Raw genomic sequence first — 23,682 nt, forward strand, 5'->3', positions numbered from 1 at the left:
GTACAACAGGAAATACACGAAAACAAGATGAACTTTAACACTGGAATCGGGAGGACAGCAAGCTAAACCCATGTCTTATTCGCCAGGCAGTTAATCTCCGTAGATAAGAACACAAATTCCTCTGCATGCGTGAACAAATACACACCGCTTCTCTCAAAACACTGGGAAGTCGGGAAACTTGAGCCTAATTAGTATCTACCGGCTATATTCTTAACCCAAGGGAACATCAATTAAAACCCCAAACCTGTGTGAATCATGCTATACGCTATGGGCGCAGGGCACTTACACCACCACGCATCAATTATCACGTATGCACTCAAACTGTGACAAGCATTCTTAGGAAAGCAAACAAGGAAAAACAAACGACAGGTGGTCGCATTGTTCATTATAGCACACACGCACGCACCCACACACTCGACCGAACCTGGCCCCAAATAATTTGTGCGCCTCAGCCCAAGTCTATCTACGCGGAGCCGTATGCAGGATAAGAACGAGGAAGATTGGCAGCCTGTCGTGCTAACCTCTCAGCCCAGACGCTGGCGCAGCACACACCCACCGGCCCGACAGAGCGTCCCAATGATGGAGCTGTCACTATGGAAGTAATATCGTGACGAGCAGTCGTGACATCAACAGTCCAAACACGCAATGACGTCCAGGGGTGCAGCACGCACGTTTCCGCCACTAAACTCCTACAAACTTACATGTATAGCTTTCACATTTCTCCCCATAGACTATATAACGCTTATTTTTGTTTGATAAGTCGTGATATGGTGCCAAAAGTGGTGCCTTACCTTCTTGTTTCCCATAGTCTGTCTTCTGTCCTCCCCCTTCACCACGTCTATTAGTCTGACCGCCTCACAATCTGTACACCGCCGCGGACGTAACATAGTTCAGCACAACTTTAAGAGAATTAGACATCTGTAAAAATATTACAGTGTATTGAAAGCAAGATCGTGATATTACAGAATATTGTTTGGGGATATGAATTCGTGTCATATCCGTTAATTGATAATTCTGAGACTTGTAAGAATGAATGAAGCGGATGGATATAGAATTATGGGTCACGCAAAGCTGACCTCTGGCTTTTGACCCGCAAGGAAGGGGGAAAATTTTGAAAAGGTATGGGAAAAGCATACTGTTTTACGTGATTTTCGCTAATTTCTAGGATGTCAATTGCCCTTATTTTGTGATATTTCCTAGAGAGATGAGGGAGGTATGTTGTGATGTCTGCTGTTTTGGGTTTGGGTCTCAGTAAAGTTTCTTACGTGACATGTGTTTGGGAACTGTTGTGTGTGAGTGTGTCTCTAGCTCTGTGGTGTGTGTGTGCGTGTTTACAATGTATGTCAAGTCAAAGTTATGTGTGTCGTCCCTGTGCGTGAAAAGTATAACTCGAGTCACAAGAACTTGGTACCTCCTTGGTGTGTTGGTAGGAGTTGGTAAATTGATTAGATTAAAATGACTGGATTGTGGGACTCCTCGCAGCTTTCCAAGGTACTGCAGCATGACTTTTTTAATACATGAAACGTTACTAGTAGCTTGTGTTTTGGACATGACATGGGCTTTTTAAAAGTAGATAGCTCTTGAGCTCATGAACGAATGAAGAAATGGTGTAGGTTTGGGCTCCCTAGTGCTACGCTTTTAGTACATTATTTATGTACATGTAGATAGCATATTAGCAAGTGATAATTGACATTGTTAGATGCAGATCATGCAAAAATCAGGAGCTAATTTGTATAATTGGCAGGGACATGTCATAAAACTGCTTCAATTATAGGATTTCCAAACTATAGCAACTGAAAAAGAGAGAAACATAGGTATCAACTATGCAAATGAAAACATCATTGCATAATTAATGAGAGAATACTATAATCATAGTACCATATACTTAGTGGTTAACAACAGGATGTAGTATTTGTAACTTTGGAAGTTACTTAAAGGTGAATATCTTCAGACATGAACCATTATTGCAAATCAGCAAATTAAGGCCTCATTTTCATATTTAAATTAAATGAGAAAATGCTAGAATAATCATCTTCGTTATAAAACTTTCATACTTGTGTAGAGAAGATGATCAACTTATCTAGCTATAATAAAAAGGGCTAAATGTTCTCGCCAACACTGAGTAAATTGTGTCGCCCCCTGTTCAGTGTTGGACGGTTGGCCCGAATGTACACTCCTCCTTTACTCCTCTCACAAAGCGAGACGGAGTGTCCTGGAGATTCTATGTGTATATGTTGAGATACTTCTGAACTAGTAGAACTCGGGCATTGGTGTTCGAGAAACCTACATACGGTGAAAAAGAATGCCCGTATACCAAAAAGCAGTTACTCAAGCAACTGGATATGATTTTGGAGACGATCAGACATTTCGTCAGTGACTGGGAGACCAGAGGAGAAATGCAGGTTTATAAGCACAAACTATTGTCAGTACTACACTCAGTAGGCTACCTCTTGGCAGGTTCAACCTGTGAGTGTCCAATTATTTGGTCTGCTGTACAAAAACAGAATATATCACTGCTCATTTATATAATAGGTCACTGCAGTGTGTCCTTTCATAACAATCTTTTATTTGAAAACTAGAATTGCATTTTCTAATTACCTTATTAGTGATAAGTAAGGACTGAGTGTACCAGTATGTTACTATTTTTAGGTTTCTGATGTTTTTTAGGCAATTCTTCTATATCTGTCTCTCTTCATCTATTTTCTCAGCCTGCATAACTGCTCTAACAAAAGCCCATTAGTAGACATCAAAGAACCTGGCTTTCTATGAAATTCTACCCTTCATATAACATTAGTCTGCAAGGGCCAGTCAATATGTCCCTGGCCAACTAACCTCTGCGGGAAACTGTACATGTATTTGTAGGATCTACCGGTAAGTAACATGTATCCCTCCCCAAGAGATGTCCTATATTCAGCCAATTTAGCAATTTTGGTCAGTATTCTAATATCACTGATTTTGGTTGATCCTGTACATGTTTCTGATTATGGTACTAAATTCTGATGATTGATAAGCAATCCTGTAGGTATTTTGTCGGTCTTACAATAAGCAATATAGGCATAAATTATAGTAAAACACCAGACAGAGCTAATGTTATATATGGGGTATTTACCATTCAAAATTTTGACTATTGGAATGAGACGTAAAATTGGAATTGAAAATATATCACTATTCATGGTAGAAATAATAAGAAAATAGTATACATGTACCATAACCATTCATGATATGATTGAAATGCCAAAGACAGCTGCTTCTTGGTACGGCATTAGTGCGTGGGCATCCTGCCATAGGGTTACTGTTTTGTTCCTGTTTTGTTGGCAACCATAATAACAAGTATCCTGCCAGCCTACTTATCTGTCACTTCACTCGGAAACTTAATCATCATCACTTGGTGACTGTATTGGATTGATATTTAGATTTAATTGCAAGGAAGGATGCTCAATTTCCTTTAGTAGTCAACTCGTGTACTAATTAGGTCAGGATAATAACTGACAGAAAATTCACATGTATAGGTACTAACTTCAATGTTACATGTATTAATACACTTACAATAAAATGTTTTGTCCTAGAACATAAGCTGAAACCAGTTACTTAGAATTTAGCATTATTTAAAATCAATCCCACACTATATGTATGTGTATATAGTACTAGTATATGTACTATGTAGTATACATTCCAGTCCTGCTAATTGTAGTGCCAGTACCATTTTTTTCTTTGGCCTGTAGCTTCCATATGATGAGAGTTACTTTCATCTTCAGTGTGACTGTCTCTTAATGTCCTCTGATGTTCATCTGGGAGAAGACATTATGTGACATCCCTAGAGGTAAACCATGTGTGCAGGCAAGGCAATAAATAGATGACCTTCAGTGTTTCTTAATGCTCTCTGATGTCCAACTGGGAGATGTTACATGTATGTATGTGACAATCCCTTAGTAGTAAAACACATGCCAGTGATGGCTTTTACCATCGCACCTGTGCCTCACTCTGACTAGCTCATGCATGCTTTTTTTGTTTCGTTTTGCCCAGGCAGGACAATCTTGACATATTTCATTTTCTTGTACTGCACCTGCCAGTCATTACGTGGTGTTAGGACCAATCAAAAGTGTTATGATGATAACATGTAGAAAGAAATTAGAGCCCTGACAAAGCTCTGCTGAATGTCTTGTGAATATGCCTAAATTACTTAATTACCAGATATTATAGTCAAATAATGGTAATTTCAGTTGAAGGCCTAATTTTTTGTCTCTTTGATTTAATAGATCAAGGTTTACGAAGTAAAAACCCAGTATTAAATGATTGAAAAATGAGGGAGTTGGAAACTTATTAACCGTTTTGAAGAATTATATAAAACATCTAAATTTAGACTGTGACCTGTGACTGTGAGGAAAATGTGCTATACCTATGCTATACCACAATATGGATACCATTTTGATTGCTAATTGTTGGAGAACTGGCACATGGGTGCAGGCAGGGCTATGAACTGGTGCCATTAACTCTATGGCAGGTGACCTACAAAGTGTCTCTTTACTGAGAAGAAAAGATTATAGAAGATTAGGTTTTTAAGCTTAGCAATTTCTAGACACAATACTGTAAACCTCAAAATATTTCTGGCGGTTTCATAATTGTGGTGAGTTCTCCACTGGAAATTCAAGATGCTTGGAACTTGCATTTTACTGTATTACAGTATTGTTTCAACCACAGACTTAAAACACATGGCAAAAACCTCCCTTCACCATTAACCACAAAATTGAGTCCCCGCGAAAATAAATGAATTTCTAACCACAACTGGTATAGTACATTGACCTCCATTATACAACCTGCAACAGTGGATTAGATTTATGTTGGGCTCAGCCTGTGTTACATGAATAGTTGATATATACAGAAGGTTATTTGAATGTCAGTTGTTACATGACTGAGGCGTGAACTGATTTATCTTGTCTGTAATGGATATGATTAGCACTCTGGCCCATCTCACCTGTTTGATGACCATTTTCAGAAAATGTTGGCATACAAAGATAGGCACTAGGAGAATAGAGACTGTGATGAAAGCAGCACATTGGCTCCCATGGTCAAAATGTAAGAAACCTTATGTAATACAAACTAAATCAAGCACCTGGATAGATTCTCTGAAGAGTCAGACATTTCAGATAGCATCTACTATCTTGACGTCAGTAACTCGGAAATGTTCGTAATGTTCTACCTGGATGTCTGACCATCATCGATGTAGGAAACCTTATTTGTGTAAGAAGAATTCCCATCCTACTGCATGACCTATCAACCTGATGAAGCAATTCCCAGAAAGATAGGCACTGATCTTGACAGGCACAGCTGTCAGAACATAATAGGAGCAGGATTACCTGAAATAAAGCAGTCATCATTTATTGAGGTGGAACATGAAGATGCTTTTTTCAAGTACATGTGGCTAGCTCTGGTAGTACTAGTAGTGCAATGCAAAATAGTGAAGAATGTTGAGGGAATGTGTGTACCATTATTTGCTTTTCTTGCAATTGAGCTTGAGGATTAGAAAAAAGGAAATTGGCCTATCAAACAATTGGTTTCTTCCTTAAAACAAAATTGATATAGTCTTCATTTGAGGAACTCATTTTTTACCATGTACCGTGATCATTTTTTTTTGTTTCCCCACAGATCTTGATGAGGTTGTGAGAGAGAGTCCTGCAGCATGCCGACGGTCATCTTGCTGGACCTGTCCCTGTCCATGACTCGACCCATCGTGTCTGGAGACAATGACTTCCAGCGGAAACACCTGGCCATCCAGGGGGTCAGCACCCTGCTGGACTACCTGGCAGCACACAACCGGCTGGAGTTCACGGCCCTGGTGGCCTTCTCCTCCCTCTGGGAGCTGGTCGTGCCGTTCACCAGGGACTACAAGGAGCTTAAGGAGGGGCTGAACAGGATGGACGACTACGACAAGACTTGTATCGAGACAGGACTGGCAGGTGTCAGTCAAATAGTGATGGACGAGTGGGGAGTGGGCCTGCCCTGTCAGGTGAGCACAACAATGCCTCATGAGTGCACCATCTGTAAAGTCCTTTCTAAATAATGCACACTGTCCCAGTCAAGGCCATTAATGACGTCATCTTATCGCTAAAGATTATGTATAAGTCATGTGCAGTAGTAAAAGCCTCTGAATCAGCAAGATGGACCAAAGGAGCTGTTCTCTATCTATAGGAAAATGTGCTCTGAAAGTACGATCATTATGGATGCATCATATATATACCATGTACTATGAACAATATATTCTTGTCAAAATGCTATCTTTCATCTCAAGATACTAGCATGGAGCTTATTGATAACAGGTGTACAACACATCTCCTTCTACATGTAGCTCGTCCTTCACCTTTGAAATCCAAGCCCCAATCAATACCAAGCAGTCAGTATACCAGTACCAAGTCTCCAGTCGTCCTTTTTTCCTTTTAGGAGACGACCTCACGGCGACAAATGGTATTGTATGTCAGCTGATTGAAACAGTATTCCCCATTGTTAAGAGCGCACGAAGGTTGTGCTTTAGAAATCATTACTTATTCATTGATGATCATTTGTCTGCACACAAGGCTTTTGTGTAAGGCAGCCTCAGGGAATAGAACTTTTATTCCTCATCAATTTTAAAGATACAAGATTTTTTCAGTCCTTGAGTATTGTAATCCCTTTGTGACTTTCCCTCAGAGTTGAAAGAATTAAAGCCAAGTGTTTGATATGTATGTTTGTCTGAGCTTAAAAATCCAACTTAAACTTTACAGGTGTATTACTATTATTGCACTAGAACTTCTCATAGGTAACAATATTTTGCAGCTACAATCTACCCTGATGGAATCATGCATATTATTATAGCATAATCCATTGTCTGTCTTGAAGGTGGCAGATATCTGTAAGCTAGTTCTTGTTACTAGCAGTCAAACTGTTAATTTTTGGAACACAAATGCATGAGGGGGCCGGGTGAAGTCTTATCATTTGAGTTGTTGAGAAAGAAGTTGCTCCATGATCCAAACAGGTTCTTAGCCTGGTTGCCATCTTCAGTAGTTTCTGCTGGCTCCTAATGTCCCTGGCCACAATGTTAGGAGGATGGCACCAGGCTAACAGGTTCCTCCCCTCCTCTGTGTTCCCCAGGTTGTCCTGGTGACTGATGGGAGTCCAGGGGTAGGGAAGGGGTCGCTGAAGGAGTCCTTGGAGAGATTCTACAGCTCCCAGCAGCACCATGATGACCTGCCTACAGAGGGGGAGGAGTTCCCACTCCCCTTCCCCTTCCCATCCAAACTTCACCTGGTGTGCCTGGCCACCCCCCCTGAGGTGCAGGGGGTGTTGGGGCAGTTACAGAGGCTGGTGGACATCAATGGGGGTGCAGGGGGGGTATACCTGCCAGAGGGGGAACTCAACATGACAACCTGTCAAGCTCTTTTCAGGTAAGTAAAGTAGCTGATAGTGCACGTCTTCCACCCTGCTAGTTATAAGTACAATAAGGTGTCATTGGCATTACATACTATAGCCTGATTAAAATTATGCATTTTATCAGCCCGTCCAACCAAGGAGGTTTAAATTCCTTGGTCCAACTAAGCAGGACCCTAGTAGATGCCCTTCAGCCCCTTACAGTGAGAAATTGTATAACACAGCATGCAGGATTAGGAGTTTTGTAGTTGTGGAGTTCTCAGAGTTCTCACAGTAGAGAACTAAAAAAAGCCCCTCAATGCCATAACAGCATTTAAATGAACCGAAACTTTGTTGGATATGTCTGAAGCATCAGACAAAGGATTAGTATGGTATGCAGTTGTGGAATCGTTTGTGTGGGAGAAGATTTCTACTGTGACTTGTAGCCCACTTTAGAGGAAAATGAATGCATAAAATTACCCCCAAGCAGTGACAGGATTCTATTATTATCTTATACATGTATTATCCATACATTAGCTGTTTCTATCCTAGAAAAATACTTTAACCATTCCAATTATTAGGAAACTGTCTCTCTGTGTTTATGTTGGCTTAAAGACCCTGTGAGAACTGCACAACTACATAACTCCTAATCCTGCTCTTTATCTTGGCTGCTGGTGCTGAGGAACAAAGGGGTACCAGTGATTACAGTGTGCAATGAGGGGATCTTACAGATTATGTTTCTCTTCAAATTGAGAAGGAAGAGCGGACAGGAATGTCTGGGGAATGGGATCTTTACTAAAATGGTGAAATCTGCCCCTAACTACTGCAAGATAAGGAAAGAGACAGAAAAAGGGTGTGCTGATGAATTAGCCATATTCTTAACTCATTACTGACCACCTGTGGTCTAGACAGTAGAAGATTAGATCAAATACGTCATTACCACTTATATAACCATATAACAATAGTGCATCGTCCTTTCTCAAGGTATTATCATTATAATGGATGACGCATGTATGAATTGTATAAATGATTAATTAAGTCTCTATTTTTATCAAAGAAAATTTTGTGTCATCTTTAATCTATTGTAACAGGATGATCATTCCTTTGGAAAATGGATAACAAACAAAATTTTATGTGGCGATGACCTACTTGTACCAAGGAGGTTTAAAATCTTTTATTTAACCTTCTTGCTTGTACATTTGATCTTTTTTTCATTAAAAAGATATGATTTGTACGGATTTATTTCAGACAACCAAGAAATTTAATTGTTGTGGTGTCAGCAACTTCTTCAGTTCCTGCAAGGCCAAACACTGGCGTGTGGCTTTTTTATTTATTCAAGGACATGATATCCAATATCCCATGCTTTTGTGTCCGGACCTTTTCATGTTCATTTAATTCATTGAATGGTGTACCCATAGGGCTTTGGTCCTTCCGGTCTAATATTGAAATTCTTTGCATAAACTATGCACATGTACTGCCATGTGCCAGCACACATACATGTACATTCATGTACATAGTATGTACATGTACATGTACATGTACATGTACATGTACATGTACATGTATTACATGTATATGACTCGGCACATTTTGTGCATCTGAGACACCTAATGACGCTGTTATTGATCTGAATTCTAGGACTGACATAGGGCCACGACATAGGACTGACAGTTATGAATACACCGTACCTAGCAACCTTGGCTGGATAGGAGCTATTAAAATTATTGTATGATTTGCATATTAACAGGTGTAGTCATTTTAGGGGAGACATCTTTAAGTTGAATGATGAAATATATATAAACAAGCACTATTGTGTACATGGAAGAACACTCAAATATAATAAACACAGAAGGACTCATGATGTAACTTATGTTTGAATATCTAGTAAGACAATTTTAAGAAGAGGCAAAATCATCAATTTACAATTAATGATTTTGCCTCTTATTAAAGGATTCATGCAGTGCTGTAGTAAAAAGACATAAAAAGCAATGGTGGCCAGCTTGGTGCCTTTTGGGCACAGATAGTTGCTTATCTCTGCCAAGGGTAACCTTCTCGTGACAGGAAGGCTCTCTAAATACTTTTACCTCTGAAATATACAATAAGTACTAAGGTTTCCAGAGCCATCTATGTCATAATTCTAGCTTCAAATTTGTTGCATTTCAGAACCCTCCTGATTTGTAAAGCTTATGCATGAACAGCACGATTTGGCAGCAATCTGATGCCACACTAGTCTGCCCCCTGCTCCAGGCCGGCAGATTATTCTTCTTTATATTTGACCCTCTCCGACTAATGGAAGGAGATGTATAAGTAGGCCTGAGACCAGGATGAAGTCTTGGATTTACCTGACGTCATCATGTAACCCTGTAGTTGGCAAAGTGTAGAGGATCTAGTGGGTTGTTAAGTACACTACAATCTGCAGAGTCAGGATTGGTTGTAGAAAAAATGCAGAATTGGAAATTCTAGTAAGTTAAAAAAAATGGTATAGGTATGCTGCACAGGTAAAGACAAAGAAGAAGTAAACTCAGTATCTCTCTGCAAAGTGTGGTAATGCATCTACATGTAATAGTTTAGGACTTTTACATTACAGCATACATGTATTTAACATTGCTGGTACATAAATTGTATCATGGTAAGTGTTCATTTCATGAAAATTACAGAATAGTGATCAAGACAGGTACTTGATTGTTACTCTTTGCCTACATGTACACTACAGCAAACTAGCTGAGACCCAGTTCCCGTCCGTGACATGGACGTTGAAGTGCGGCCACATGAGCTCGGAGGTCCAGGCCGTGCCTGTTGTGGAGACCTTCAAGAAAACGTATGACTCCGGTCCCGTGGTGCGAGAACCATCGCAGGAGATGGAGATTCTTGGGTTCTTGGACTCTAAGGACATCGCCAGTCCTGCAGTGATATCCAGGCACCTTGTTCTGCCAAAGCCTACAAAAACAGGTATATGTGCCATAATGTAGCCCTCGTGTGCTGGGTAGCGATATACCCTCAGAAGATGCATCTTTATTCATACAATATTACTAAGCCCACTGAATATGGAGACTATTCCATATCAGGCTGGAGCTATTAGCCCATTGCTGTGTGTTACAAAACAGTATGATTGGTCCATCAAAAATTTACATCAAACTGGCATTTTGTCATCACTCTAGTATGATGCAGTTATATTTCAAATTGACATAATGACAGTCTCTACCCCAGGCATCATCTAAAGACTACCTCCTATGCCTCAGGTTTGGGATGCTACAATTACTATTCATCAGTGTCAGATGAAAGGAGAGAAGATTAGCATGAGATGGGTTTGGTTAATGTGTTGAATGCATTAACGTTATATAAGCTGGGAAATCTCCAGTGGAATGGATGGGAGACAGCTACATGGTAATCATAGGATTACTCTCCTTCATGCAGTTTGGAGTAGAGGTCAGCACTTAGCAGTAATCAGCGTAGTACGTAAAATTCTATTGTTGTTCTATACAGTCCTCAGTATGCAGCCACCCTCATGTCTTCCTCTTCATTGTACAGACAGTTGCTTTTCCATTTGTAGTTAAGAGCACTCTAAATACTTGAAGCATGTCTTATTCACCTTTTTTACCTTCGCCAAGAAGGTTATGTTTTCAGTAGCGTTTGTCTGTGTGTGTGTGTGTGTGTGTGTGTGTGTGTGTTGTATTGTGTGTGTGTGTGTTTGATTGTGTGTGTGTGTGTGGTTTAGCAAGATAACTCGAGAAGCAGTGGATGGATTGGAATGAAACTTGGTAGGTGGGTAGGACTTCATGAGACCTAGAAATGATTAGATTTTGGGCCCCCTGGCGGCTTTCCTAGGTACTGCAGCTGAACTTCCGGTTTTGATATCTCATGTTCTGGACATGCTAGGGTCACGAATTTTGGTTGGTAGATAGCTCTTGGGATAGGGAAGAACTGACATGAGTTTGGGTCCCCTAGCGCCTTGTTCTGGAACTGCAGGAGCATTTGTTGAAAAAAATTTGAAGGACGATAACTCAAGAACCGGTTGACGTATTGTCATGATTTTTGGTATGTAGGTAGTTGAAGTGATGCTTGACATAATCAGATGGCAATTATGCAAATCAGGAGCTAATTTGCATAATTAATGAGGAAATTCTATAAATCTGATTTGTTCGATAATAGAACTATGAAACAGTTGTGACATCTACTTGAGAACGAGAAAAACATCTGAGGATATAGATTATGTAAATGAGGACCTAATTTGCATAATTAATGGCAAATTCTTATAATTCCATAGTTGTAACTGCTGCACCCCGAATTTCATACTTGCCACATTTGGAAGTTAAGTGAAGGTGAACATTAATAAACATAATTTATTCAAATCATGACCTCATTTGCATAATTTATGAGGAAGTGCTATAATAGCCTTTTTGTTATGAGAAGGCTGTCATTGGGTGGAGAATATAATCAACTGATATAATCCATGCAAATGAGGCTCTTATTTACAAAATCAATTATTAAAATTGTAGAATTCGTCACCCGCAAGGGTTAACATCTTTTGGCGAAGGTATGAGATCGTGGAACTCTTGTTTGCTTTGTATGTTTAAGAAGTTGTCTCTCTGTAGGCTGAATTGGGGGCTAATTTTACCTTTCTACATCCGAGTCTCAACTACTGTTTACCAGCAAAATTTGATTTTGTTAACCATTTAGTCCATTTCAACTATTGAAGAATGAAGGTGTACACAGATGCAATTCTGTGCCTCTGTAATGTCCATGTCATGTACAGTCCCACATTACACATGTTCTCACAGAGAAAGACGTGTCAGAAGGAGGGGGCGGAGCTTCAGCCGAGGGAGATGGGGATACTGCAGAGCATGATGGGAAGGCTCCATCTTTCTGTGTCCTCCTTCATGGCAGTTTGAAAGTGGAGAGTATGGTTGCCCTTGTCCAACTTGGGTAAGCTGTTTGAAATCTATTTTTGTAGGACTTGTGATATTTATTTGGCAAACATACTGCAGCTGTACTTGATTGGTAATATAGCGTTACCTTTAGGGTGATTAATATGTGGTCACTACACTTTGGGCAGCTCAACCTCAGATTTTATGCTCTTTCTAATATTATAAGGAGATAAAGTAGCATGTCAAGCTGAGAAAACTGTTAAAAGGGCTCTTGTTGACAAAAGTCATATTTCAAGCAAAAGTCTCATAATGAAAATATAGTTATGTAGTTACACCTCTTAATCAGTCATGTACCAATCACACAAAGTCTATGGCATAAATTGAATCTGTTGTCTGAAAAAATCAGAGATTTGTGTTCCAATAAATAACCATATGTCAACATTCTTGGTTTGAAAAATGTAGGAAAAGAAGTCACCCATCCTCAAACCTTGCATTTTTTGTTATGAAACTGATTTACTTACAATTTTCCCCTCCCTGTCCTCCCGATGTCCTGCTCAGTGAGAGCTGGTACGGGTTCCTGTACTCCTGGGCAGACAGTAAGAAGAAGTCCAACCTGATGCTGTCTGTGCTGGAGCCGGGGGAAGATGCCGTGTCGTGGCTGGGGAAGATCAGTCAGCTCGGCCCGGTGGCCTCCAGCCCACACAATCCTTATGGGGAAGACGACACCACGAGTCCCTATCCTGTACGCCATGCAGACAAGCGCAGCTACGCACAGAACACCACCGTTTGGATCAAACCCAGTGGGCTACAGGTAACTACAGTAACATGCATTGTTTCCACTTTTGCTTTAATGAATATGATGCAATCATTATCATTGTTGCCGCTCCCATCTGTCAATGATGCAGGCCACCACTGCTTTGATGCAATAGGAGGAAAAATGTTGAAGTTTTTCATTTTACTTTGTACTTTGGACATGAGACTGAGATGGGACATCAAATACGCTTAGGCCACACCAATTTAATTTCTTGGTTAACGGATTCGCCCGCTTCATTTTTTTCTGATTTGCAAATAAAAATAAAAATTCAGAATCAACTGCAGAATGCTCATATTTTGTCCTGAACAGTTGAAAACAGTCCTTTTCATACTAGTTGTTACAGTTATTCCATCTTTCAATGCAATGGTATCATTAAAAGTTCAAAATTCATTGTTTAAATTTTGAACCAGCCTGGTGTTTTGACTTCATGGCTCCTATCATACCAATTTGGGCCATAATAGGATGCCTAGGCCTTTTTTTATTTTCATTTTTTTTTCGCCCGCCCGCTCCATTATTTTTCTAGACAAATCCGTTAACCAAGAAATCAAATTGGTATGGCCTTACGGCAACTTTTCCCTTGCTGTCATTTCAGACCGATGTGCAGAAAATATTAAGGAATGCAAGAAAACTTCCTGACAAGCAGCAGACTTTCTATAAGGTATCAGCAGCCTTAGTTTTAAAGTTTATAATGTGGACACCAGATGTAGAAATTGAGTATAACATATTTTGTTGAAGCTCATCAAATGTTAAAACATGTTGCAATATGTTTTTCACTTTCTTAAGAAGGCCAAGCATCAGATGAATTCTTTTGGGGGGTATACTAGTAGCAAATGATATGGTTTCTTCTGGCCCACAATTGACTGTCAGTTGCACAATATTTGCTGCATGTTTGATGGTAAAAATTAGACCTACTAGTAATAGATTTTGAAAAGAACAGTTTATAAATGACCTTTGATGTTTATGCTAAAGCCCATAAATTTATACCCATCATTATAACCACCTCCATCCCATACCATACCCAGATATAGACAACTGTAATATTATGCTTTCTCATGTTTTTTTTAATAGGAACTAAACAGGTTAAGAAAAGCTGCCTTGTCGTTTGGGTTTGTGGACCTGTTGGAAGGCATGTCGGCCATGTTGGAGAGGGAGTGCACCCTACTGCCTGGAACAGCCCACCCAGATGCAGCTCTGCAGCTGACACATGCAGCCAAGGAGCTGAGACTGGCCATTAACAAGGATTATGATGACAACATTGCACCTCTGCAGACACATTTCAGTAAATCAGACAATGACTGACAGGTCTCAGTCTGTTGTACTGTTACTTTTGATAGTCATAGCTTTAGGTCTTGCATTTGTACATTCCATGTGATTTAGTCACAAGGTCTTAATTTTCCCTTGATGTTTGAATCCCCAGTTTAGATACATTTGTAAGCACCTGTGTTTTTAAGTTACTTGCAACAACAAACAACAGTTTGCAGTAAGCCCGCATGCCAGTTTGGTAAGAGTACATGCTTCTTATCCTTACACTGATATACATTGGTCAAAAACTTGGTTGGGACCTCTACACAGGTTATTACGCCTCCTACCAAAACATGTTAGTACTGCATGGCATGGACCTCAGCCTCCTATCAGAGTATACTGAGCAGATCACATACTTGTAGTACCTCTGTCAAATGAACAAGTAAATATTGGGAAAGCAATCAGTAACAAGTGGCTGTCAGTTGCATGTAGTTGAGAAAATAAAGCAACATTAACAGCTGCTACCCAAGCTGCACATACAACTTACAAGTACATGTATTATAGATGTCTATAGATGATGTGATAGCTTGTGTCTCTTTTGTTTGAAATGCTCCTTTGAAATTTTCTCTTTCAATGGGTTAGACTTTCTAAATGTTTCCCTAAGGTTAGACTTTCTAAATGTTTCCCTAAGGGAGCAGGCCCCCTGAACACCCCTAAAATATGATTGTCGTCCACAGTCAGCTCTACTTCATACATCTATGGAATATAATAAAGACAACATGTTTGAGTACAACATTTAAATGTAGGTGTATATATAGCATTTATTGACTTCAAACCAAGGTAAAGGTACATGTACATGAATAGTCCATCCATTGCTCTCATCTTCAAAACTTCCCACCTGCTGAAACAATGTTACCTTGGAGACGTCTTATTCCACACCTACATGTATGTCTCCAGAGAGGAACTGTATTCTGTAAAGTGGTTCACAATCGCTGATCCATGTTTTTTTCCTGCCTTCCATGTTGGCAATAGTAGTTACAGTATTAGGTACTGGTGGCAGAATGCATGGCAGTTTTGCAAATGCTTTGAGCAAGGACTTGGGGACTTTTGTTGTTGCATTTATATTTGCCACTTTGCACTGAATTATTATTTCTCAACAGTGCAATGTGCACTGGGATCCATTAAGACTGAGAATGAACTGTCTGCTTTTGCATGTCCCTATCTATAGGTCTGAACTGACCCTGTATTTTGAAATTAAACTGATACAGTATAGTTGAAAGCCATCAAGATCTCACAACATAGGGTCATGTTGTCACATTACTATATGGTAAATTGGCAGTACAAAATTACCAAGCAATGATGTATAATTCAAACAGTCCCAATTACAATGATCAATCCTATCTAAAGTATTTGTTTGATATCTTGAACATACATAGCTTGTTCACAGAACACAAGTGGAAGACGAAAAGCAAGATGAATTCTCACATTAAGACTCTTCAAGACAGATTGAGGACAGACACAGAAATGTTACTCTCTGTGTGTGTATGTGTGTGCACATGTGTTTCAAAATTCAATCAACAGTTCCACACATTTTGACATTCAGAATCTGATGACATACAAAGAATGTGCTAATATGGTGAAGGAGCACAATATTTACAAAAAGAATGTGTCATCACTACACAGTTGTTACAGCATCTGTCTACAACTAATGCAGCTTATATCTCAAGGCAGTCTGTCCTAAATTTCTCACTAAGACTTCCATATTAAAGCCTGACGTCAAACTTAGATTTTAACCTTTGAAGGCAGCCAATATACTATTGGGCTGAAGTGAAGGCCTTAATTTGCTTAGAATGAAAGGCCTGTCCTCCACTTCTATAAAGAAAATAAAAAACTACTTTTCACAATGCTTCCCTTGGCAATGGACTCATCTCAATTTTCAAATATACAACTCTGAAGAACCAGTTTCATAGTGACACAGGACTCTATCAATGCGCCTTCTAGTAAAATTGAAACAAAGTTGCCTTTCAGACTTCATTGCAAAGTTTTTACATGTTCAACTTGGGTAGAATTTAGATTTAAGGGTCTAGGACGCCCTATGCTACCTAGTTTCCAGTATCAACAATAATTGTGCACTACAACAACAAGCATAGGACTGATTGTCCTTCAGACTCATATCTAGAAAAAAACAAGCACAGATATTCCTTGCGTTGTTCTTACAAAGCATGCCTGTTAGTTACTGGCATGGCAAAGTGACAGCCCTTCAACTTAGCACATCTTTCTGAGAAGAATGGCCCTCTTTTTTTTTAGAAACTTTAAGTTCAAGAAACATGGCTCAAAATTTGATCAGAGTGAACATTCATTTTCCTTGAAAACTTAAGCTTTCCATCCAAGATATCTATGTTAAATGTGAATTGGTGTACAGATACATCATATTATGAAATAAGTACTAGTGAAGCTAGACATTTGAAATACTGCTCATATGGCAACATCTTCATCTCTTTCATGTGAAGATGCTGCCATACAAAATAGATGATATACATTAAACTGTAATTCCAATGTAGCACAAGGGTATGTAATGGATACACTTAATAGTTTAAAGTTGAGAAAATGGGACAAAACGACTGACAGAGACCAGCAGTTTTTGAGGACATTTGGGGTGGCAGAGTGGAATGCAATACAAGACTTACAACTCATCCAACATTGAAAGTTGAAGAAAAACATACCAGATACAACATGCAACTTCAATGTTGTGAATCCAGTAAGTATCCCTAGAATTGGTGACTATTTGTTTCAAATACTACTAGTTACTAGAGCAAAGCATGACTGCACATGTTATGTGACCATTCAAAACAGTTTAAAAGGAACTGAAATTTTTGCATAGAAAATAACTGGTGACAGTGGAAGAGACAGACATGGAAAACAAAGATGTACCAAAACTCAGGGCAAGTCTGGCAGTATCTTTAAGACAACAAACAGTGCTTAAAGTCTCACACATGAAGAAGCAAGGCGCTGCGTTGTTTATAAGTCCTGCTTAAAGCCAAGGCAGTTTTCAATATTCATCGTCTTGACCAAGGTCATCAATACCATCATCATCAGGTGCTGCAAAGCCATCCTGTATAAAACACAATTTGTCACAAAATGAAGCATATGTACAAACTCCATGTTCAGCCACACATCAAGGAACGAAAGGCTTACAAACTCTACTGCTTTAACATTTGTACACTCCCATTATCACTTTGTACCAAATATATCTTAGATCTGTCTTCTTGATGTCATAAAATTACTGTTTTAGTGAAAAATAACTCTAGGTAGACAATGATACTCTAGATACTGCAATGATACGTCATGACATTATATACTAGCAGTAGGATTCATTCCTCAAGCCAGTGGTCGAAATACTTTTTTTCAGTACTCTGCAATATTGCAGAAGAGTCAAAATTTTGTTCTGCAATTTGGAAATACTTTCTGCAAATACACAAGCCTCCATATTACAACCTTTCTGAAAATACACAAGCCTCCATACTACAACCTTCTCAAAACAGTAATTCCTTTTTACATCATATATAGCTTTGTAAATCTGTACAGTAGCATTACTAGACTGCAGGAGAATTTCAGGTTTATAAGCATGAACTATGGATTGATATGAAAATTAGTGAAGACAATTTTTTGGAAGTCCAAAAGGAAACAAAAGTTAGACAAGTCAAGACAAGGATGATGCAAATTAGTCAAGAAGCTCCTGTTGTTTCAGAACAGTCTGTCCCTGGGGCCTGGAAGTTTTAGTTTGCTAAATTGAAAGCTAATGAATCTGGAGCCTATTTTCCTTCTGCAAAATTGCAGATTGTATAATTTTTTTCTTCTGCAATCTTGAAAATCTATCTGCAGATTGCAGACTGCAGGCAGGTATTTCGAACACTGCTCAAGCTAACCGTCATCTTGCACACGCAGTCATCCCCCAGTAAGACCTCTGGAGCCACATAGTTCCCGTTTAGAACTTTTATTCTGCCTTTCACACCATGACATAGTTTTGTATGCCTCGCCCTTCTTACCTCTGTTGCGTACAGCTCGTCCATGATTAGGCCAAGGGCGGGGTGGTTGTCTCCCTCGTTCTCCTGACAGAGGACCTCGATCTTGCGCAGCTTGCCAAAGTAGAAATCCCTCTCCTTCTCCAGCCCTTCCACTGTCATCCTGATCTCCATCAGCTGAGGAATCAGACACATTGTACAGGGATTAACACAATTAAACAGTGCAGTTCCAGCAATGGTAACTTTGCTTATGTCAGCAATACGACCTGTAGTCTACATTCTTTTCAATTCTCAATTTTCCACTTAAAATTTCCTCATAATATTATGACATGCACCTTTAATAGACTAGTAGTTGTACACTAGTACTGAATGCCATACCTGTTGATTCAACTCTGCAATTTCTTGAGCCTGTGCTCTGTCCCCTCCATCCATTCTGTGCTGTAGGGGGGATTTATGCATTGCTGGCCGAGGTGCTGGCTTGGTGCGAGGTGCTACAGGAGAAAGGGCCATGTTAAGAGATAGTTTATAGACATAACGTTACATGTATATGGGTATGCCAGCATTTCTGTTCCTTATCCTTCAGAGTTACCAAAAGTCAAAGATCTTTTCTTTGTAACAGGAAACAAAGATAAATTCAGCAGTGTATGACAGATTTTGCAACTTGCAAGGCAACATTTACAAAAGGATACAAGATGTGACAAAAAGACAGACAAAACAAGACAGGTGTGACAACAAAACTAGAGATTTAGTGACAACAAGCTGACTCTATTACTGAATGATAATGGATTGATTTATCATAAATCTTTATTTTTGAGGCATCTAGCTGACCAATCGCAGTCCAGGTCACCTTCATGGAAAAAAAACAAACCATCAGACTCTTCACTTTCACATGTACAATGTACCTTCACTGGTGTTCATAAAATGAAGCCAACTCACACAAAAACTGTGACTTGGACTGGCTTTGTTTCCATGAGAAAGCATCTTGTTTTGTTCAGATTGTGCCAAATTCAATGAGTTCGGCTGAGATTTTGTGGCAGTGATGAGTGGTGTTCTTTCTGTCAGAATATCCTGCATTCCAAAGATATCTAGCAATGTCCATGGACAACATGGATATTTGCTACAATAGTGAGCCATTTGCACCTGAGAGGCAGAAGAGAATACACCTGGATACTCACCTGCTTGTACATACGGTCTTCTTCCTTCAGGAGTAGCAGAGGAGAGTTTGAGAAAGGCTAGTTTGAACGTGCTGAGTGATAGTTACCTACGTAGTACCTGTTGTATTCTTACCTAGTGTTATCTAGTCTCATGAAGAGAGAGAAAAGCTTTATGTAAGCAGTATGTTAATGTACTTTTGTGTGCAACAGATAAACACCACCAAACAGTCACAATAAAAATGTCACCAAATGATCGAAGAAGAATCAGCAAGTTTTTATCTGATAAAGTCACATTCACCTGGTAACAGTTTAACCTAGATTTCTGTGGTCGGAAGCTCTGGCAAAATAATGGCACCACAGAAGATGTTAAATGAAATTACAGTTGAGTATTTGAGCAAATCAAAGACATTCAGATTGGAGCTGAAAGGACTAACTTCATGATGAAGTGTTGCAGGTAGAATTTGCTGAATCTACTTGAGTTTAAAAACAGATTCAAACACAACAGGAAGAACACAAGACAGACGAATAATGACAGAAAGTCTCCATTGTTCCCTAAGAGATGGGCAAAGGTTGAAAAAGGGGAAATCATCTATTTCAAAAGAGAATCAAAAGATGAGTTGATTCGGTGGGAGTTTTTTTTGGTGATGTCCGTACAGTGGGGGCCGATGATGATTGGTGCCCATTGAGGGATCACTGGATGGCTCCCTCCCCCTTACAGAGCTCAAGATCAACAGTACACTACACGTACACGTACACATACACCGGATATGGTTAGTAATGGTCTACACGTGCACGTAGTGTATGTGGAGATTGTGTTACTTTTGCTGCATCTTGTTTCCTCCTCTTTTCTTCCAAACCATTTTCAAATCCCCCATTTGGCTTTGCTCCATACCAGTCTCAATTTCTTGTCAGTCTGCAGTTACACCATTTCCTCCTCCCTTTAAAGTTTAATGACTGTATAAAAAAAAATACGGACACACAAGCAAACAGACGAACACATTAAAAAAAACCCTCCATACCAGACCCTGTGACCTTGAGCTCTGTGCCCCCCACAGGACATCCCAGATTTCCCACCTGCTGCAGCCAAGCGAGACTGCCCACCTGCTCCGCCCACCGGTTTCCTGGCAGGCTTGCTGACTCTGGCACCGGGGTTGTCCTTTCCTACCACCTCCGCTCCTTCTCTGGCGTAGATGGGGTCGTAGTCCTTCCCTCCGTAGTTGGCATCAAAGAACTTCTTGAACCACTGCACAAACTCAAAGTTGTCCTGGAATCTCCCCTTCACAAGTTTGTCCACTGGAATAATCTTGCCAGGAAAAAGAAGCAATACATTCAATTTTATTTCATGGTAGTAATATATTTTCAGCCCTACAAGAACAGCACTTTTACGACATCTTAAAAGTTTAAGCATACCACATGACACAATACATATTGCCAGCATACCTTGTCCACTCCCATTTTCTTGAAAGCTCCCTGTAAGAGCTTGAAGTTCTGGATGTACTCATGTTCCAGTTTGGCAACAAACTTCACCTTCTTCATCACAAGTGAAGCTGGAACAGTAAGGAAATGACAATCTTACCTACAGATAACCATCAAACTGGGTAGTCGGGGTAAAATGCATACAGGTAAGTTCAAGTAACCATCAAACAGGTTGAGATAAAATGGCAACAACAAATCATGTACATGTACAGTACAGGTACTGGAGTACATCAAATTGGTCCAGGTGAAATAGAAACTATTTAGGACTGGACTCATTCGTACTGTACATCAGCAGTAATGTGTTATACACATTGTGCATCCTAGGTACAAATGACACATCATTTTCCAGAAAAGTAGCAGGAAAAGTTCTTATAAACCTATCACCATTTGAAGGGATGCTTGGCAGTAAATTGGAATTGTGGGATAACCTGAATTTGAAAAACAGCTCTGACTGTAATATCCAGCACCTAGCGACTTCACTAGTAGAAAACAAACTAGATGGAATAACCAGCTGAACTGCCCATTCCAATCCTAATGGGGGGTCTAAGAAGTTCAGAGCACACATTTTTTTTTGGAAAATGGCTCCCACTAAAATGATGCTTATGGCAATTTCATTGGATACCCCTTCAATGCCTTCATTACTCCTCTACAGTAACACAAATGAGGGCAACTTGTATGACCTCAGTACTACCTAAAAATTACTGTTTACTCAATAGAGTCAATACATGTGACAACGACCACGTTGTAACTTCACACGACACACTAATGTTAGTTCTTGTCCCATGGGTACCACCCAGGAAGTAAAGTTCTACATTAAAAATTCAACAGCCTTGTCATCTCTCCTAGCTGCATGTATAACTGAGTCATAACATACAACAGTAGCCAAGGAGAAAATTTATGACCTGATCTCATAAAAATCATCTTCCTTCTCTACTCTGCCTCCTATTTGCCATTTATACTAAAAATGTTTCTGAAGATCTTTCTATAAATTATAATATCAGTCTAGCTATGTCCTTTTTCTTCCCCTTTTCTCTTGCTACCTTTCATTTGGGACTCAATGTTGTGTTTGCTTTGATTACTTTAAGGACAAAGGAATTATCCATGGAAAGATGTTATTTGACCGTAACATTTCAGATGTGTACCACTACTACTAGTACTAGGTGCTACACCATAGTTCTCATTAGGCTGTTTGAGCGTAGGGGCCCCCTACGCTGTGATTTTGACCTCCTACGCTGTGTTTCAACCAGCGTAGGGGTGTTTTTTGGGGGCAGAAGCTTCATTAATCTTAAGCTATAACAGAGGGAAAACAAAATCTGTACCCCAATAAACAATAAATAGTGTCTTAAGTGGTTAATATGAGTTACAAAATTTTGGGGGGAGAATATCAGGCCCATGTTTTGGGGACTCGGTGCGTGACTCGCGCCGCAGAAAGTTGCCCTTCTATACCTGACCCCTACGCTGTGAAAAAATCCTGGTGAGAACCCTGTACACCAGTCAGTCATAAGTAATGGTCACGAAAGGTTCTGGGAATTTGAATGAATGTATCAGGTTACCTGGAAAGAGCATGTCCATAAACTGGCAGTATGCTGCACCTGTAGTAGAGACAACAGTGTTATTACTGTGTTAACAACACTTTTAGTACATTTCTGATACTATAGCACAAAAAGAAAGAGTAAATTATCCAATGCATGACATATTCTGAAAGGTGTATCACAAAGCTTTCTCCAGCTCTAAACTTTTGTGAGCCAAAGTGTTCTAATTAAGAAATCTTGGGAGAAATTACGATCTGATAGTCCTATGAAATGCTAGTAGTAATTTTGCATTTTGAAGGACAAATTTCAATTGGCTTTATCCTGATGGTGTGGAAGGAAGTTCTGTGTTATGATTTTTTTCTGTCAAAGGGACATGGCTATAAGTTATAACAGTCAAACAACTAACTCTACTATATAATAGTAAGGACAATGGTCTATAAGTTACATTAACAGGCAAACAATCCTCTATAGTAATACTTTGAACTTTGCTTCATTATCACATGGTCATTTTCAAATGATCTACCTGTGCAAAGGTCTTCAATTTTTGTGTATTTGAGCTGCAGGCAGTCGTTAACCCGTGCAATCATCTCATGTCGGCTCAGGTTGTCTGACGTCGCGCTGGTGGCATACACATTCACGGCCGCCATCTTTGAGCTGGACACATACAAAAAGTAGAAAAGGCAATAAGTTACAAAGACTTAAGTGCTTGAAAAGACATGTCCACTGAGGAACCTCATGTCATCTCTGATGATTAAGATGTGTGATTGGAAAGAGTATACTAGTAGTAATCATATTTCTAATTCTACCACTTCACTTTTCTATAGGGAGAATGACAGACTATAATACTACAATTTTACTTCACTTGAAAATTCCCAGTGGCACTTTTCAAAAATTTTTAAATGTGTCTTTTTCTACAATAAGTGGAAAAGTCAATCATGTGCTGTATTGAGGAGAAAACATTGTATTGAACACAGAAATGCAAATTGTTAATATAGAAGCCCATCACATAGGGGAGGGGGCCAGCACTGACAGAATTTGAAGCCGAAAGTTGGAAAAACCAATGAAATCACTTCTTTTTGGATTATACACTGATACAGTTAAGAAAATCTGAAATTCAGTGATGAAGGTAAAAGGTTGTGGAACTGTAGTTAGAGAATATGAATAAATATAGTCAGTAGAAAGTTTGGATATGATTAGGCC

At 39.5% G+C, this 23,682-nt stretch overlaps 3 protein-coding genes across 8 annotated transcripts in view; 1 reads left to right on the forward strand and 2 right to left on the reverse strand.

The window, feature by feature from the left end:
* The window catches only part of LOC109463013 (sodium/potassium/calcium exchanger 2-like), a 15,452-nt gene extending 14,688 nt beyond the window's left edge, over positions 1-764 (reverse strand). Inside the window, 1 exon segment of the mRNA XM_019759661.1 lies at positions 522-764. The gene's annotated coding sequence lies outside the window, so the exon portion shown is untranslated.
* A 279-nt stretch (positions 765-1,043) lies between these two features.
* LOC109463014 (von Willebrand factor A domain-containing protein 9-like) lies at positions 1,044-14,859 on the forward strand. 4 transcript variants are annotated; one of them, XM_019759666.1, is made up of 9 exons: positions 1,084-1,119; positions 3,723-3,820; positions 5,644-6,004; positions 7,123-7,415; positions 10,091-10,326; positions 12,156-12,300; positions 12,801-13,053; positions 13,649-13,714; positions 14,125-14,859. In XM_019759666.1, the coding sequence occupies exons 3-9, from the start codon at positions 5,678-5,680 to the stop codon at positions 14,353-14,355; spliced, it is 1,551 nt and encodes a 516-aa protein (XP_019615225.1). In that variant the 5' UTR covers positions 1,084-1,119; positions 3,723-3,820; positions 5,644-5,677; the 3' UTR covers positions 14,356-14,859. The 4 variants fall into 4 exon arrangements, with proteins under 4 accessions (XP_019615221.1, XP_019615225.1, XP_019615224.1 ...); XM_019759665.1 differs by lacking the exon at positions 3,723-3,820 and adding an exon at positions 4,994-5,073 and having other exon boundaries at positions 1,100-1,119; XM_019759662.1 differs by lacking the exon at positions 3,723-3,820 and having other exon boundaries at positions 1,044-1,119.
* A 250-nt stretch (positions 14,860-15,109) lies between these two features.
* LOC109463016 (microtubule-associated protein RP/EB family member 3-like) overlaps positions 15,110-23,682 on the reverse strand; it is a 10,557-nt gene continuing 1,984 nt past the window's right edge. The window contains exons 2-8 of one of the 3 annotated variants that reach the window (XM_019759674.1): positions 23,006-23,136; positions 22,504-22,542; positions 20,915-21,021; positions 20,576-20,777; positions 18,699-18,811; positions 18,345-18,497; positions 15,110-17,410 (exon numbers count right to left, since the gene is read on the reverse strand). In XM_019759674.1, the coding sequence (XP_019615233.1) occupies positions 17,348-17,410; positions 18,345-18,497; positions 18,699-18,811; positions 20,576-20,777; positions 20,915-21,021; positions 22,504-22,542; positions 23,006-23,129 (801 nt within the window). In that variant the 5' untranslated portion in view covers positions 23,130-23,136 and the 3' untranslated portion in view covers positions 15,110-17,347. Of the gene's footprint in view, positions 17,411-18,344; positions 18,498-18,698; positions 18,812-20,548; positions 20,778-20,914; positions 21,022-22,503; positions 22,543-23,005; positions 23,137-23,682 lie in introns of those variants that run through there. The other 2 variants (XM_019759672.1, XM_019759673.1) reach the window with 2 other exon arrangements.

This window comes from Branchiostoma belcheri, unplaced genomic scaffold (assembly GCF_001625305.1).
Source record: "Branchiostoma belcheri isolate BF01 breed outbred unplaced genomic scaffold, Haploidv18h27 scaffold121, whole genome shotgun sequence".
NCBI classification, from domain to species: Eukaryota; Metazoa; Chordata; class Leptocardii; order Amphioxiformes; family Branchiostomatidae; genus Branchiostoma; species Branchiostoma belcheri.

Coding starts and splice junctions, on each gene's coding strand:
- LOC109463014 (XM_019759662.1), top strand. CDS start 5,678: ATGCCGACGGTCATCTTGCTGGACCTGTCCCTGTCCATGACTCGACCC. Junction 6,005..7,122: donor GAGTGGGCCTGCCCTGTCAG/GTGAGCACAACA, acceptor TGTGTTCCCCAG/GTTGTCCTGGTGACTGATGG. Junction 13,054..13,648: donor TCAAACCCAGTGGGCTACAG/GTAACTACAGTA, acceptor CTGTCATTTCAG/ACCGATGTGCAGAAAATATT.